General features: G+C 40.5%; 2 protein-coding genes across 5 annotated transcripts in view; both read left to right on the top strand.

Moving 5' to 3' along the window:
• Positions 1-560: 560 nt before the first annotated feature.
• Positions 561-9,853, top strand: LOC102687218 (proton-coupled zinc antiporter SLC30A2-like). 2 transcript variants are annotated; one of them, XM_069195602.1, is made up of 8 exons: positions 561-1,640; positions 2,676-2,824; positions 4,160-4,306; positions 5,234-5,387; positions 5,477-5,675; positions 6,574-6,679; positions 7,265-7,399; positions 8,952-9,853. In XM_069195602.1, exons 1-8 carry the CDS (start codon positions 1,570-1,572, stop codon positions 9,095-9,097), a joined length of 1,107 nt encoding a protein of 368 aa, XP_069051703.1. In that variant the 5' UTR covers positions 561-1,569; the 3' UTR covers positions 9,098-9,853. The 2 variants fall into 2 exon arrangements, with proteins under 2 accessions (XP_069051703.1, XP_006631491.3); XM_006631428.3 differs by having other exon boundaries at positions 562-1,640; positions 2,622-2,824.
• Positions 9,854-14,585: 4,732 nt separating this feature from the next.
• Positions 14,586-14,767, top strand: part of LOC102687425 (synaptotagmin-like protein 1) — a 31,962-nt gene continuing 31,780 nt past the window's right edge. Inside the window, exon 1 of one of the 3 annotated variants that reach the window (XM_069195546.1) lies at positions 14,586-14,734. The gene's annotated coding sequence lies outside the window, so the exon portion shown is untranslated. The remainder of the gene's footprint in view (positions 14,735-14,767) is intronic. The other 2 variants (XM_015348835.2, XM_015348837.2) reach the window with 2 other exon arrangements.

Consider the following 14,767-nt stretch of genomic DNA (forward strand, 5'->3'; position numbering starts at 1 on the left):
AGGGCTGTTATAAAATTTACACTTGAAACACCAACAACTACAACGGTTTTTTTTTTCATTCGTGTGTGACTTTTATACATGAGTAAACTGAATATAGAAATCGTATAAGTATGTGAGCTTATTTAAAACAGTCAGCTAAATGGCAAGAATTTAAATTAACTTCTTAAAATATAGTTTAGCAAAATTGGAGTTGTCTCTGCTCCACCGTATAGAAAGCTGTATATGGTACAGTATGGAAAACCTCTCATTCACTCAATATCCACGATGTCTTTCTTGCACAACCTTTAAAGTCGCGATACCCGTTTTCCACACGACCTTGTGCTTGCTTTTTGCACTAAACTCAAGAGGTGTTGTGAAATGATTTCTTGTGACAAACTGATCCCGTTGTCCAGAACTCCACAAATTCCAGCGCTAAAAAAAACAAGGGCACCGTTCGAAAGGGAAATAGGGATATAGAAGTTAAATTATTGCTCATGTACTGTATGACACCCCAGCCTTACAATTTCATATGGTATTAAAATAAATAGTTCACTGACGATCGTGCATCCTGCTTCCAGAACTCTCCTTATCTTATACGCAATTCTTGCCAAAAGAATGAAGCACAAGAAGCCATGCTCCATTTAGCAGAAACTTGTAGTTCTCAGAATTTGATTTTTCTACCTCTGCGAGTCCGACACACTGGAGTCTGATAGCCACTTGCGTAACAGGAAAAAAAAAACTGTTTAATCGCTTCTAAACAAAAGTATATGAACCTTAAAATGAAACATGAACGTAACTGTCTATTATATTTTATTTAAGGAGCATCATCAAGCGGCTTTTTTTAGCATGCGGAACTTGACAAGTGCAATCTCTAAATTTGATATTTCGTGATTCCGAGGATATGGCCGACATTTGATCGAGTTCACTCAGTTACTTCGAGATTTTTCCACGATATTTGCCAACTTCGGGGTAAGCGTTTCTTTCGTAATAAAGACTTCCCCCAAATGCACGTAAATTTCACAAGATGATTCGAATAGTATGACTTAGTGTTTTTTTAAGAGGACATGATTGCCTTTTGGAGGAAATAACGTTTTATCTTTCATTTTGCTAGTGCAAAATCCAGTCATGGAATTAAAAAATGCTATTTGCTGAAGATTGAAGCAAAAAAAAGTTTCCCAATTATGATTTCGGCATCCTTTTAATGAAGACGTTTATGTACGGTTAACTACTTTGAAATTTAAAAAGTTTTCCACATCCGGCCATCCTAGCAAACGGGTATCGTACAGTTTTATGTGAAATCAAGTCTTAAGAGGGGATATTTTGCACACGACTCCAGGGAACAACCAGGCCGAGCCGGGAGAAAAAAGTTCACACGGTTCAAAACCCAAAATAAGATAAAAGGGAAGGTTTGCAGGCGGGGCGCAATACCTGCTCTTCGGTGATTACTAGTCAAACCACGTTTTTATGTTTTTTTAATACGACATTTTACTGAGTGTTAATGCTATCGTTCTTTGAGGGTTTACAAAAGGTCACTTCTTCCCAAATCAGCTTTATTTTCGAGTAATAACGGTTTAAATCTACAAACGCGAAATGGATAACGTGAATGAGAAAACTAGCCTTTTGTCGGGACATCGGGAGCTCACCAAAGAAGCCCGTTCCAAGTGAGTGTTGTGGGTTTATTTTGATTTTAAAATCTTAAGAGCTTCTGGCATGATTTCATCTGGTGCTAAATAATGAATGATGATGTAGAGCTTAAAATATGTGCACGGTTGTGTGATAGGTGTACGCTTGCCTGCTCTAAATGATTTAGGTGTTATTGCATTCTTGCGTTTCCAGTTTTAGTAGAAAGAGATTGTCACGTACAAAAGGACAGAGCACTGTAATTTGTTCAGTAACTCATGCTTATATAAATAGAAAAGGCACAGAGTTAAAGGGGAGACTCAATCATTTCGTCAAAATAGTGTGGTAGTGGCCGGCGTCCAGGTGGCGCGCTTACCCCCTGAGAAAAAGGACTACTGTGCTTCTCTAAATTACTTCCACAGGTGTACTGGTGTGTTTCAACAGAATCACAATATTTGCTCAATATTTACAAAATTTTGAACTTTATAAATTCACTCAAAGTAATGTAAAATTCAAATATCATTCCTTAACACATTAAATAGTATAAAATAAAATGGTGCTGTTCAGCTCACTCAGTTCTCTGCGAGTATAGAGCACAGGTGTTGATATCAACTAGGATTAAGGACCTCAACAAATATAAACACATTTTTTGGTTAACTTAAGTATCATCTTAAAATCTGTTTCCCGTTGTGATGTTGTTTGTGTCTGGCACGCATTCACACTGAGGTTTGTTAGGATTATCCGTTCCTTTTTAGTCTGTTGTCTTACACTGTTATAAGGGTGTGTTTGCTTGGTAGTTACAAGCAGTAATATTGATCAGCACCGTAACTTAATGATCATAGTCTCCTTTTGATATTGATGAGATTGAAATAAAACAGCCGGTATATTATGCACACACTCTGGGAATACTATTTCTGACCATCTCAATGTTCCGTAATTTATTTTAAATCCCAGTCGTTTTTTGGGGGGTTAGGGCACAGCGCCCGTCTCACACTTCCTGTTTTCCTCAATGTCTCTCTCAGCCCTTACAAGGCATTTGGCGGGCAGACCCTGAACAGTTTCCCCTATGACCTCAGCACGGTGGAGCTGCAGGGACAGGCGCGGCAGCACTGCCACTCGAAGCTGGGCGAGGCCCGTTGCGGGGAGCGCGAGAAGCGCCGGGCCCGCCTGCAGCTGTATGTGGCCTCCGCGGTGTGCCTGGTCTTCATCGTCGGCGAGGTGGTGGGTAAGGACTGGGTAGGATGTCCAGGGCCATAGTAAAAGCTTGCTAAGCAGGTGTGAGCCTGGTCAGTACCTGGATGGGAGACCTCCTGGGAAAAACTAAGGTTGCTGCTGGAAGAGGTGTTAGTGGGGCCAGCAGGGGGCGCTCACTCTGTGGTCCACGTGGGTCCTAATGCCCCAGTATAGTGATGGGGACACTATACTGTAAACAGGTGCCGTCCTTCGGATGAGACGTAAAACCGAGGTCCTGACTCTCTGTGGTCATTAAAAATCCCAGGGCGTTTCTCGAAAAGTGTAGGGGTGTAACCCCGGCGTCCTGGCCAAATTTCCCATTGGCCTTAACCAATCATGGCCTCCTAATAATCCCCATCTATGAATTGGCTTCATTACTCTCTGCTCTCCTCCCCACTAATAGCTGATGTGTGGTGAGCGTTCTGGCGCACTATGGCTGCCGTCGCATCATCCAGGTGGATGCTGCACATTGGTGGTGGTGGAGGGGAGACCCCATTACCTGTAAAGCGCTTTGAGTGGAGTGTCCAGAAAAGCGCTATATAAGTGTAAGCAATTATTATAATTATTATTATTAAAAGCTTTTCCTTGGGGTGGGGGTACAACGATCACAGATGCATTTTGTAGAGTTCATCTTGAAGGTTCAGAGAAACTACACACACGGCTCTTTCTGCAGAGGTCATGCCTTTTCATTTCTGCACACTGATCGTTTCTTGGGGCTGAAAGAGGTATGGAGTGGGCCCAGGTCAGAGTGTTGTCCCTGGTGAAGCAGGACAAAGGACAGATACCTAGGTGTTCACTAATCTTGTGTATGTCAGTGAAGGCAAAAGGAGAGCTCTGCAAAACCCCCTGCACAGTAACACTGAAATTGCCATGTGCTGTTGATATTAATGACTGTAAAAGAGCCCTTTTAAGGCAAAGAAACAGTGGATTGGAGCTTCTTAATTTTATTCGTAATGATTCAGTTGTAATTACTCCTCTTATCAATGTCTTGCATTTAGCATTTGTGGGTTTTGCCTTTTAAAAAGGATAACATCTTTTAAATAAATGAAAATAATGGTCAGTTGACTATTCTTTTGCATGGACCATTTAAGTGACATAATCCAGTTTTATTTCCTGATCCACCATATATTTTTGTATGTTCCATATGCAAACGATAAAGCATAAGTAATTGAAAGTCTGTGTGTACCCAAATGGATATAGTTGCACCAGAAAGGGTCTCTGATGGTCTATTATACTTTAGCCCCACGTCTTCTGACTTGTTTGAATACTGACTTCTAGAAGCATAAGGGTCTCTCCATCCAGGGGTCTGATTGTTCTGTTCCTTTAGGGGGCTACCTAGCTCACAGTCTGGCCATTATGACAGATGCAGCCCATTTGCTGACTGACTTTGCCAGCATGCTGATCAGCCTCTTCTCTCTGTGGATGTCATCCCGGCCTGCCACGAAGACCATGAACTTCGGCTGGCACCGTGCGGGTGAGTGGTGCACCGTAGGTGAAACGGGAGAGCTGAGAACAGACTTGAAGCTACTGGGCGTGCTGCTGCTTCTGTTTCCTTGTTTGTCACCTTTACCTTGTGTAATCGGAGTTATTTGCTGAATCAGTCTGCCTTTTCAAAGTACCGCAACGAGGGCAGTCTCTGCCTATTGAGATGGAACAGGAGACAACATACACATTCACTTTTATTATCAGTCTGTGTTTTAAAAGAAATGCTACAAATCCTAAACACTTTGATTTGAGATCTACACCTGCAATGTGAAACCCTCATGCAATTGTGTTTCCTGAAATAGATGATCATTTGTTTGTTCCTCTCCTATTTTCTTTTGATGTGCATGAAATTCAAAACACAGTCAAAGCTCCAGACTTTGTTGAATGCTTTTCAACCGTTCCCTATAAAGGTACTGACCGTGAAAGGGAATCAAGATGAACTGATTTAGAGAACAGTGGTGATGACTCTGGGCTTCTTACCTCGGGGTTGTGAGTTCAAATCCATTACACACTGCTGTGTTTACAGTAACCCTGCATAATAGCTTCATAATCTAGTCATAACTGTTGTCATTTGTGTATGTTCCTGTGAAGCATTATGCATGTGATTGTAAAGTCTTTTGTAGCACATATGAATCGATTATGAATCCATTATGCAGCAGCATTTAAAGACCTTACCATTTTCACTCTTGCAGGAGGCTTGGCCTTAATTGTGCTAGTCCAACCAGCTGTATAAAGGGTCCAGTTTAGTTAGTTCTACAGAAATTGGAGTAAATTCTTGACTTGAGTTATGGGCAGCAATCATCGACTTTATACTTAAAGGAACCTTGAGCGCTCTCCTATGAGCAGAACTCCAGCTGGCTGCAGATGTATTCACTGTGCAATTGTGAGTGATGCCCGCAATGTGTGTCTTCCTCAGAGATCCTGGGAGCGCTGCTGTCCGTGCTGTCTATCTGGGTGGTGACAGGGGTTCTGGTGTATCTGGCCGTGCAGAGGATCCTCTCCAACCAGTTTGAAATCGAGGGGGAAATCATGCTCATCACATCGGGCTGCGCTGTGGCCGTCAACATCATGTAAGTGGAAATCCCTCTCGAACCTGCAGAACGGTCAAAAAAGCCAAAAAAAACCTGGGCAGAGACTACAAAACTGTCTTGTGTTGCAGAATGGGAATCACCCTCCATCAGTCAACAAATCTTCATGGACATGGCCATGGCCATGGGGCACACAGTCCTCCACAGTCCCACAATGCATCTCACAGCCACCAGCAGAACCCCAGTGTGAGGGCAGCCTACATACATGTGATTGGGGATTTGCTGCAGAGCTTCGGGATTCTGGTGGCAGCCTATATCGTTTACTTTAAGGTATAATAAAGTGCTGTTTTTTTTTTTTCAATACCTTTGTGGAGCATTCAGTATGAATGTAGAGATTTAAAAAGAAAATGACAGGACTCGTGACTGTCAGAAACCTCAAGTTATAAAGCTACAAACAAAAATTATTTCTGTTTTAATTTTGGAGTCCAGATGAAGCAATCCGATTATTAGTAGAAGAAAGTGTCTGAGTGCCTGGGCGATCATGGTTTTGGTTCTGGCCTAAGGTGTCTGTATGTTCTCCCTTGTTCATGTGGGTTTTGTCCAGCAACCTCCTGTTTCCACCCACCTGGTTGATCCTAAAGGCAAGCTAGCTAGGTTTATTCTCAGTTGTTCCTTTGTATTTGGTCCTTCAACAGACTGATAGCCCATCAAGGCAGAGAGCAGTTGTGTGCACTTGCTTGCAGGATGTGCTGTAGCTTGCTGTGATTTTAGCCAGCTTTCAGCTTTGTGATAATGATTGGATGGGTTCTAGCTTTTGGAAAGCTGATTTTGACCTGAACGTTCCATAGTAAGGTTAACCATGGTTTTTAGAACTTCATTACTGTTGGGTTGAGAATTCAAGATGGTTCTTTATAAATTAAATAAAGTACTGGGGTAGCACAGTGGTTAGCACTGCTGCCTCACAGCACTGGACCCCGGGTTCAATTCCGGTATTTTGTGAGTTTCCTCCAGGTGCTCAGCTTTCCTCCCACAGTCCAAAAATATACTTGTAGGTTAATTGGCTTCTAGGAAAATTAGTCCTGGATTGTGTGCTTGACTGTCTGTGTGTGTGGATGGAAGGATGAATAGATATAAATGATCAAAATGTAGTTCCCATAATTAACAACATCTATGCAATGATGAACTAGACCAGAAACATTACCACGGCGTCTGTCTCTGTGCCTTCCAGCCAGAATACAAGATCGTTGATCCCATTTGCACCTTCCTGTTCTCTGTCCTGGTACTGTTCACCACCTTGTCCATCCTGCGGGATGTTCTGCGAGTACTTATGGAAGGTAAGACTTTTTGGTGAAGTGTTGGGATGGAGTGTGAAGGAGTATAGGTGTGGCAGATGATGAAATTGAAAGCAGGGAAACAGTGTATCAATCCACCATATAACCAGACCAAAGTGTAATGATCAGAACATTTCTTTGCTGTAAGCCAAGGTTCCTCACTCAGTTGTCTGTATTTACAGACCTAGAATTTTAACCAACATGCAGCTGTCTGTACAGGGAGATTATTTATAATGTGGGACTGTATAGCATTCAATCTTCAGCATCCTATTTACTTACAGTTACTTTTACTTACTATTTTCTTACTTTAGAACCTATTTAGTTACAGTTCATGACTTCTACATGAGTAATCAGATAAAGTGGTTGTGTGCACGTCTTGTATTTGATTTCAAAATCAAAACACCAGTCCCAGGATGAAAATCATTAGATGAGATTTAGGTTAATTCTTCTTTGACTCTGGTGCCTTTTTGCCATTTGCAAACATGTTTTGGAAGATAATATATGGCTTAAGATCTCTTGTTCTGTTTCAGTTATAAATGTCTAGTTTATGCATTAGCCATATCTGACCCAGATTTTTGTTCTGCCTAGGTACCCCCAAAGGGGTGGATTTCAACCATGTGAAGGACACTCTGCTGTCTATTCCTGGGGTCCAGGCCCTGCACAGCCTCCACATCTGGGCTCTCACTGTCAACCAGCCAGTGCTGTCTGTCCACATCGCCATTAGTAAGTGTCTTTCTTGATCAATTCAACTTCTTAACCCCTTAAATTTCCTCTTGGCTTTTCCCTGAAGTGTTTCTTGGTTTTATGTGTGTTGCACCAAGAACAGAACACATTTACCCTAAGCAAATGTAACTGTCTTCAGTGACATAATATGTAATAAAAGCACTGAAGATTCAAGGTGTTGAATGTGACATTGAGAGCATGTGCTTGATGAGTAATATCCAAAACCGTGATCTGTCAAGTTAGCCTTTAAACAACTTTGGAAGATAACATGCACAAGCAGTAAAATATGCAACACCACTTTTTTTTTTGCATTCTAAACACTTGGTTTGACTTTTTTTTCTAAATGCTTCACCCTGTGACGAGGTCTTGCATTGTTTTCCTGCCTTAGGTTTGCACTTTGCACTACTTGTGTTTTGGGCTTTCTGCACGAGTGATCTAACTGTGCAGTGAGTGGTTTGCTTGAGTGGTACAAAACCACACAAGCTGGGGGCTGGTTGGACATGTGGCAGACTGGTGTGTGGTTGTCTGCAGTTCTGCTTCTCCATCTGATCTGCTGTGTAGTGTGGTTGCTGGCGCAAATGTCATCCATGTGTTACTCAGGTGGGGGGTGGATAAAGTGGTTCCTCTATTATTTTTTAGGAGTCTGGGGGGGTCCTTTGGGATGGAAAAACACTGTATTAAATGTCACTCAAACTGGCTATAAAAAGATCATACATTGCATATTGCTGTCAATATTGGGACATATTATATGCAGGTTATGCTGCTTATCTGCTGGGGTCAGGAGTTACAATTATTAATTACTTGCATGTTTCACTATAAGTCAAGGCTGAAAAATGGGGCCCTGCAAGGCTTTTAAGTGTCGATAAACCTGGAAATCGTACCAATGCAGTAATCGAGAGTTCAGATAAAATGGAAGATGCGCTCTGGCTAATCATTGTTGTAGATTATTAGTAACTTGTCCATCACTGTTTGACACTATTACTAATAATCTGTTGGACACCTATAACATTGCCTTTAAAAACTACCTTGTAGAAAATTAACAGGCTGTAGGTTTTGGTATTTGCATATTTCCTCATTAGGGCCTCAGATCCTCTTTTCAGACAAGAATCTCCAGCACTAAAATTGCAGTTATGTACCTCTGCCACCAGATGGAGTGTTGTTAACCTGAAATCAGTTTTTCTTTTCTGTGGTGTCTTGCAAATTCAGATCATGTGCTGTGAGGTTTAGAAAAAACTGAGTTGGTGAGCTCTCTGGCTTTCCAAAGGAATAGGTTTTCAGAACTGAAATATAAATTTCAGTTTTTGTACTGATCTAATTTGGGGGGGGGATACTGTAGTTTTCTGTGATCTGTTGTAAATGTACGTTAGTTGTCATGGTAGATTTTCTTCTTTGGAAGGTGAGCAGTTTGAAATGGAGGTAAATTGACTGAAAAGCTGTGTACATTGGGCTAAGTGGTCATATTCGGCAATGGGGGAGGTTTTTACTGGTGCATCATGGGTCCTGCCAGCCACAGCTCTGTATTCTTCTGATTCAGCTGCTTCTGTCATTACAGAGGAGGACGCAGAGGGCCAGGCTGTGCTGAAAGAGGCCAGCCAAGTGCTACAGGCCAAGTTTGACTTCCATACCACCACCATCCAAATCGAGAACTACTCTGACGACATGAGGAGCTGTCACCAGTGCCAGGACCCCCGAGACTGAGGGGCATTCCCAACCCACCAAAACACACTCGGGACAGCCTGGCATGCTGACCTGCACTTCCTCCATCTTGCTTTTGAAGACAAGAATGGGTGGAAAAGAGCCAGGAAGAGGCTGAAAAACAGGACTCTTGGAAAAGGTTATAAAGAACCTCTGTGGTCAGTCAGCCTTGATCAGGGTTCTCCACTTCTGATCCCTGTGACCCCAGTGTCTACTGGTTTTCATTCCCACTGATGTGTAAATTACTATAAAGTGAACTGAGCATTCTTTGAAGGAGCTCTGCAATTGAAAGAGGTATTTGTATATATAACTTGGAAATTGCATTTTTTAAAACAAAACACCATGAAAATGTCTGGTCAGTTACAGTACTACTTAATAAAGTACTCCGCTAAACTACCGTATGGTCACAGGGAGCAAGATTAGGGCAGTCCTTTGGATATTCCATTTGAAAAGAATGGAACTGATCACATTACAGAGTGAAAGTCTGTACTTAGAAATGCAGCATCTCTTAGCAAGTTTTAAAATTCCACACTTGTGTGTCACCTGAAGTGACCTTGCTATGCTGGAAAGAAATATTGTGGAGAAAGAAATCTGCCTTTTGATCCACTGAGCATAGTTGCTCAGGGCCTAAAGGGAGACCAATGTTTAAATCAACATATTCTGAACCTACACTATAGATCAATTCAGGTAGCAGGCAAGGCAAGCAGTCTGAATTTTATTTTTGTTTGTAATATGTAAATAAACATTTTCTGGAAAATATTAAGGGTTTTGTCTGCCACCAAATGCAAAATTAGCTAAAGTTTTTTTTGTTTTGGTGTACTTTCAGTTCATGTAATTTATCTATATCTTGTAATATTCTGGCATTCCAAGCAGGGTGTAGTTTTAACTTGAGCCCTGTGTTCTGGGGTAGGATTTGGATCCTGTGAACCCTCTAAGGGTAAATCAGTTACTGAAAATGGATGGGAAAAGTTGGTGTCATTTCTTTGAAAGTGCCAGAATAGAAATACTACAGTTTCAATCAATATTTATGATTGGAATAGAACTCTCTGTGGGACAGTGGTAATGGTAATAGAATTTACTCTTCTGAGAAACCGTGTCCCTAGGAGTTATTTAATCAGTGCGTTAACTGAGTGATGTTTCTCCAGGTGAGGAAGAATTGGGAGAAATGCTATTAAAGAGACTTATTTTGAAAAGGTTTTAAACTTAATTAGGCCTCTTATTTAGGCTCTGTTAGGATTTCAAACAAGGAGAGCTCCAAAGATTAATCAGGCCAGAGACAATCTCCTTTGTGCACAGAAGGAGTTCCATAAACCACAGAAATGTCAAAGAATAAGATCAAGCACCTGGCATTAAACACACTTTCAGGGGGTGGCTGAATAACTATTGCCCACATCTACTGTAACTTTCTAACCCTATTGGTTAGTCAATTGCAAGTGCAGTAATAGATTATCATTTAGCCATCCCACCTACCCTCCCAGATTATATCAGACTACACCCCATAATACTTACTACTCTTGTCTTCCTTATCTTCAACACAATAACTTATGGCCAAATAAAGACGTTACTATGGCAGCCCTGGGACTCCAGTAGAACCTTGAGTAGTATGCTCCCCTCCTAGAAGTTTTAATGAGGCCATTTTCTAGCAGCCCTTACCTCCTGTTTTGATACATCTACCCATCAGCTTTCCTTCATCAAGGCCAAGTTACCATTTTCTAAACCTTACAGGGATGGGTGTGATACAGAGGAAGTATATCAGTTTTCATATAACTTTCCTTAGTTTGAAGCTTATGCAGGAGCAATACAAAAGGACAGACACATTACATGATATAAAAGTAATATAATGATAGTACAAATGATAATCAATAATCAACAAATCAATATCAGTGTCAATAAATACTACAGTTTCAAATTGATATTTGTGATTAGAATACATGTTCCATTACATTTTTCTGTCCCTTATAGCTCTAGAGTGCATGACGTCACAATCAGTGGGATGCAATGGAATTAGGAGGAGAACAGTAATGAGTTAACTGAAACAAGAGCAGTTAGGTAAGGAGAGGAGGCACATATTATGAATTATGAACTGTGGATTTTTTAACACCCTTTGTGGAAAGGGGCCCATATGCATCATGCTTTGAGGTCTTCAGATTAGTGAGACATGGTAAAAAAACAATAAGGTCCATTTGGCATTTGGTAGTTTGTAAGCAGTATTGTAAACTTAAGATGCAAAGGGTTCAATGACAAAGAATGGGGCACTACAGTTACAATTCATGGTTTACTTATTTCATTTTAAAGGAATTATTAACGTGTGCCTACCAGTAGTATTTCATAACCCAGGCAGAACAGAAACTTTTTGTTTTGAAGAATCGTTACAGGGGAAGAGCTTGGTAAAGTGGAGAAGCAAAAATACAGAAGTGCATTCTGAACGAGATTGCAAAGAAACTATTGATATTACGAAAGCAAGAATAGTTTTCAATAACGAACAAGAGACATCTGCTGTAATTAGTGGTTGAAAATGCACAATGCAGAGATATTTCTAGAATAAAAGGTTTTAGTTGAAATGTAGTCTAGAGTTTTAGAAGCAAGGAACTACAATTAAACATTTATGCAGGTGTTAAACAATGACACTGCTTAAAAGACTGCAAGCTGCCTTGTTTGCAGATGTGAATGAGAGAGACTTTTGTTTGTGATGCTGTACCAGTTGGAATTTCATTTCACATGTGGCGTAATTTGAGTATGCAAATCCCCTGCTGTGTCTACAAGCATACATATGCAGTGGCCTTTGTCTCACAGGAAAGGCAAATATTGGTTAAGCATATTGCTAATTCTGGATACATTTTTCACGTTAAGCATTTTTTCAAATCTTTTGAATATTGTACACATCTGCATATACACATACATATGAGGGGCAATGTGTGACTCAAATATAAAACAGTTTAAAGTAATCACGGAGCCCAATTATCTGGGTGGAGCTTAATCACACAGCTTGCTGTAGTGGCATAAAAGAGGCAAAGACATAGGAACAAGAAAAAAAAGAGAACAGAAATATCTATTTCTGAAATACTACTACAAAAGATCTTAAAAATCTGTTTATATTAGCTTCCACTTTAGACCATAGAAGAGTAAGCCTTAACTTTAGCATACCCTTATTTAAAAGTGAAATAAAACAAAGCATGCAATTATCTGTTTCTGCTGGACTATTTTACATGCAGACAAAAACCTGCACTGAAGAAAAATCCTGAAAAGATGCCTCAGATCTGATTTCAGGGCCAGGGAAAATTGGAACAAGTGGCAAGAAAAGTGAACCGACTTGGAACAATAATTAGAAGATTGTGGTAGAAATCTTTCTGATGGCTACAATATGTCATGTACATTTGTATTAAATGTACAATTAGGACATATGATGTGAACTTTTGATTTGATTGACGAGATCTGAGTGGTAGGCCCTGTGTTTTTCATGATGGAGGGTAAGTTCTGTGAATTTTCTTTCTTCCATGGATGTTTGATTTATTAGTGGCTTGTTGAGCCTCATTATTCCTTGACTGAACATTAACCTTCACACCAAGATCCAGCAGGAATCTTTTTTCCCCCATGAAATGAGTTTTGTAGGATCTTCTCTGTGGAACACTGAGTCACAAGCCCATAACTCCGGAAGGATTTGAGCTCTAATTGAATCTGCAGCTTTTGTTAGCTTTCTATAGTCTAAATCTTCAGAGCATCACTTTCCCTAGACTAAAATTATAACTCCTTACTATCTGTTTTTCTGTTGATGCTTCAGTCTGTTTTGGAGAAGTGCTGCTATCCTTGTAGCTATGTAGATTCGAACAGGTTCACCAGCACTTCAGCGATTAATGTTTCCTGTTTGACTTCACGTCAGTGCTGTTTTACTTTCTCCACTGTGTGAATTAAGAAATGATTAACCCATTGTAGAATGACTCACGGACTGAGTCATTGGTAACCTTGTTGTAGACTCAGTTACACTGAAACATGTTAAACAGAACTGGTGTGGTGTGTAGCTATTATTCATTTAAGGGAACATCTAAATGTTAATTTCATGCTGAGATATTAACCATTACTTGTTCCTTTGCAGACAACACACACACTGACGCAGCTACCCATTCAAACAAATGTTTGTTCATTTAGCTTTCTGTCGTTGTGACACAGCCCCAAAGCAAAAACCCCATTTCCAGCTCACTTTACTGTGGAGAGGCTGGCCATCAGCCCATCCATCCTTGGGAAAGTAGCTGGGAACTCGATACAAACTGTTAATTAAAGTTTAAATTCATCTGCTACTAGTACCCTGAGTGGCACCTTTTCCAGAACAGCTCCCTCTGTCTCCATGGTAGGAATGCTACTTTGGAAAGTACTGAACATTTAGTCACCTAACAGCAAAGTGGATTTGCTTAGTTGTCTCAAGAACAGGCCCATGCAGACTTCAGCAATCTGATGAGATCAGGGTTTGAGGTGATATTTTTGCTGTAGAGGTTTGTGGAATGAGTTTCAGGGTTCCTTTTTCACCTCCTATTTTTGATAAGTTCATTCGCACTGTACAGGCAATACTGCCACACTTGAAACACTATAGTATCTGAGTTTATTAGTGTCATTGTTTCCTTTATGGTCATAAGATTAGGTGCAATTAAGATTACACAGGTTTGCTGCTGCCTCTTGGTTAAATACAGTAACTTTCTGCTGGGTGGTTTGTTCAAAGGAACATTTAAATGCTTAAGGTTGAGGTGTCCCAGTTTGTCAATATTTAGACTGTGGACTTTTTGTGCAGCAGGAGCATGAACATGTGTGTTTTATACATACTCCAGGGTTATATACTCTGGATCCACCTTTGCAGAATGGCACGAAACACTATTTGAAGCAATGTTTTCAGAAGGGAATGCTACTTTTATCTCCATTCCTTCATCTCTCTTTTTCTCAGGTAATAATAAAAGTTAGTTGTCAGGTTTTACAGGTTTTGAAGTCATCCACAAGTTGCTTCACAAATGTGGTTGAATGAAGACCCTCAGAGACCACTTTCATTTGGCAGAAGTATATATGTTACCGATATTTCATAATATCGGTAACAATTGAAAAATGATTCCAAATCCTTCAACATCTACTCTTCGGAGGTCAAAGTATTCCTGAACAAAATTTTGTACTGCAGAACTGGTGATAATTAGACATATTTATTAGCTTAGTTCTTTTGTGGTGCTGAATTCTTTATGGTGTCCAACATATTGTACGCAGCTGAAGTAATATTGCATTAATCATGAATTGTCTTTTAAAGACCCGACCCCTGTAAGCCTTTTGGAAAGAAGTATTACATATTAAGATGTCGTTTAGTCCGAAATGAGCAGTTATTTGACGTGAAAAAGAGACTAAACTGCTTTTATTTTAGAAATTAAGAGGTAAACACAATTGAGATATCGAAGCTAATTCTAAAGACTGCACCCTCTTAGTCCCACTTCAATAGAGATTCCGGTCCGGGTTTTGCATCGAGCCTCTCACAAGAAGGCGGCTACAGAGAATGGAGCATCCTGTTCTCTGATGGGGGGGCACCCTCGCTTTTGTGAACACGCACCTGTTAGACTCCACTGCTGGAGTTGGCATCTACACACCTGCTCGCAACGGAGGGATCCTTCAACACGACAGGTGAGGACATTTCGAAAACTATCGCTGAAATGC

This window comes from Lepisosteus oculatus, chromosome 11 (genome assembly GCF_040954835.1).
Source record: "Lepisosteus oculatus isolate fLepOcu1 chromosome 11, fLepOcu1.hap2, whole genome shotgun sequence".
Classification (NCBI taxonomy): domain Eukaryota; kingdom Metazoa; phylum Chordata; class Actinopteri; order Semionotiformes; family Lepisosteidae; genus Lepisosteus; species Lepisosteus oculatus.

Coding starts and splice junctions, on each gene's coding strand:
- LOC102687218 (XM_006631428.3), top strand. CDS start 1,570: ATGGATAACGTGAATGAGAAAACTAGCCTTTTGTCGGGACATCGGGAG. Junction 2,825..4,159: donor CATCGTCGGCGAGGTGGTGG/GTAAGGACTGGG, acceptor CTGTTCCTTTAG/GGGGCTACCTAGCTCACAGT. Junction 4,307..5,233: donor CTTCGGCTGGCACCGTGCGG/GTGAGTGGTGCA, acceptor TGTCTTCCTCAG/AGATCCTGGGAGCGCTGCTG.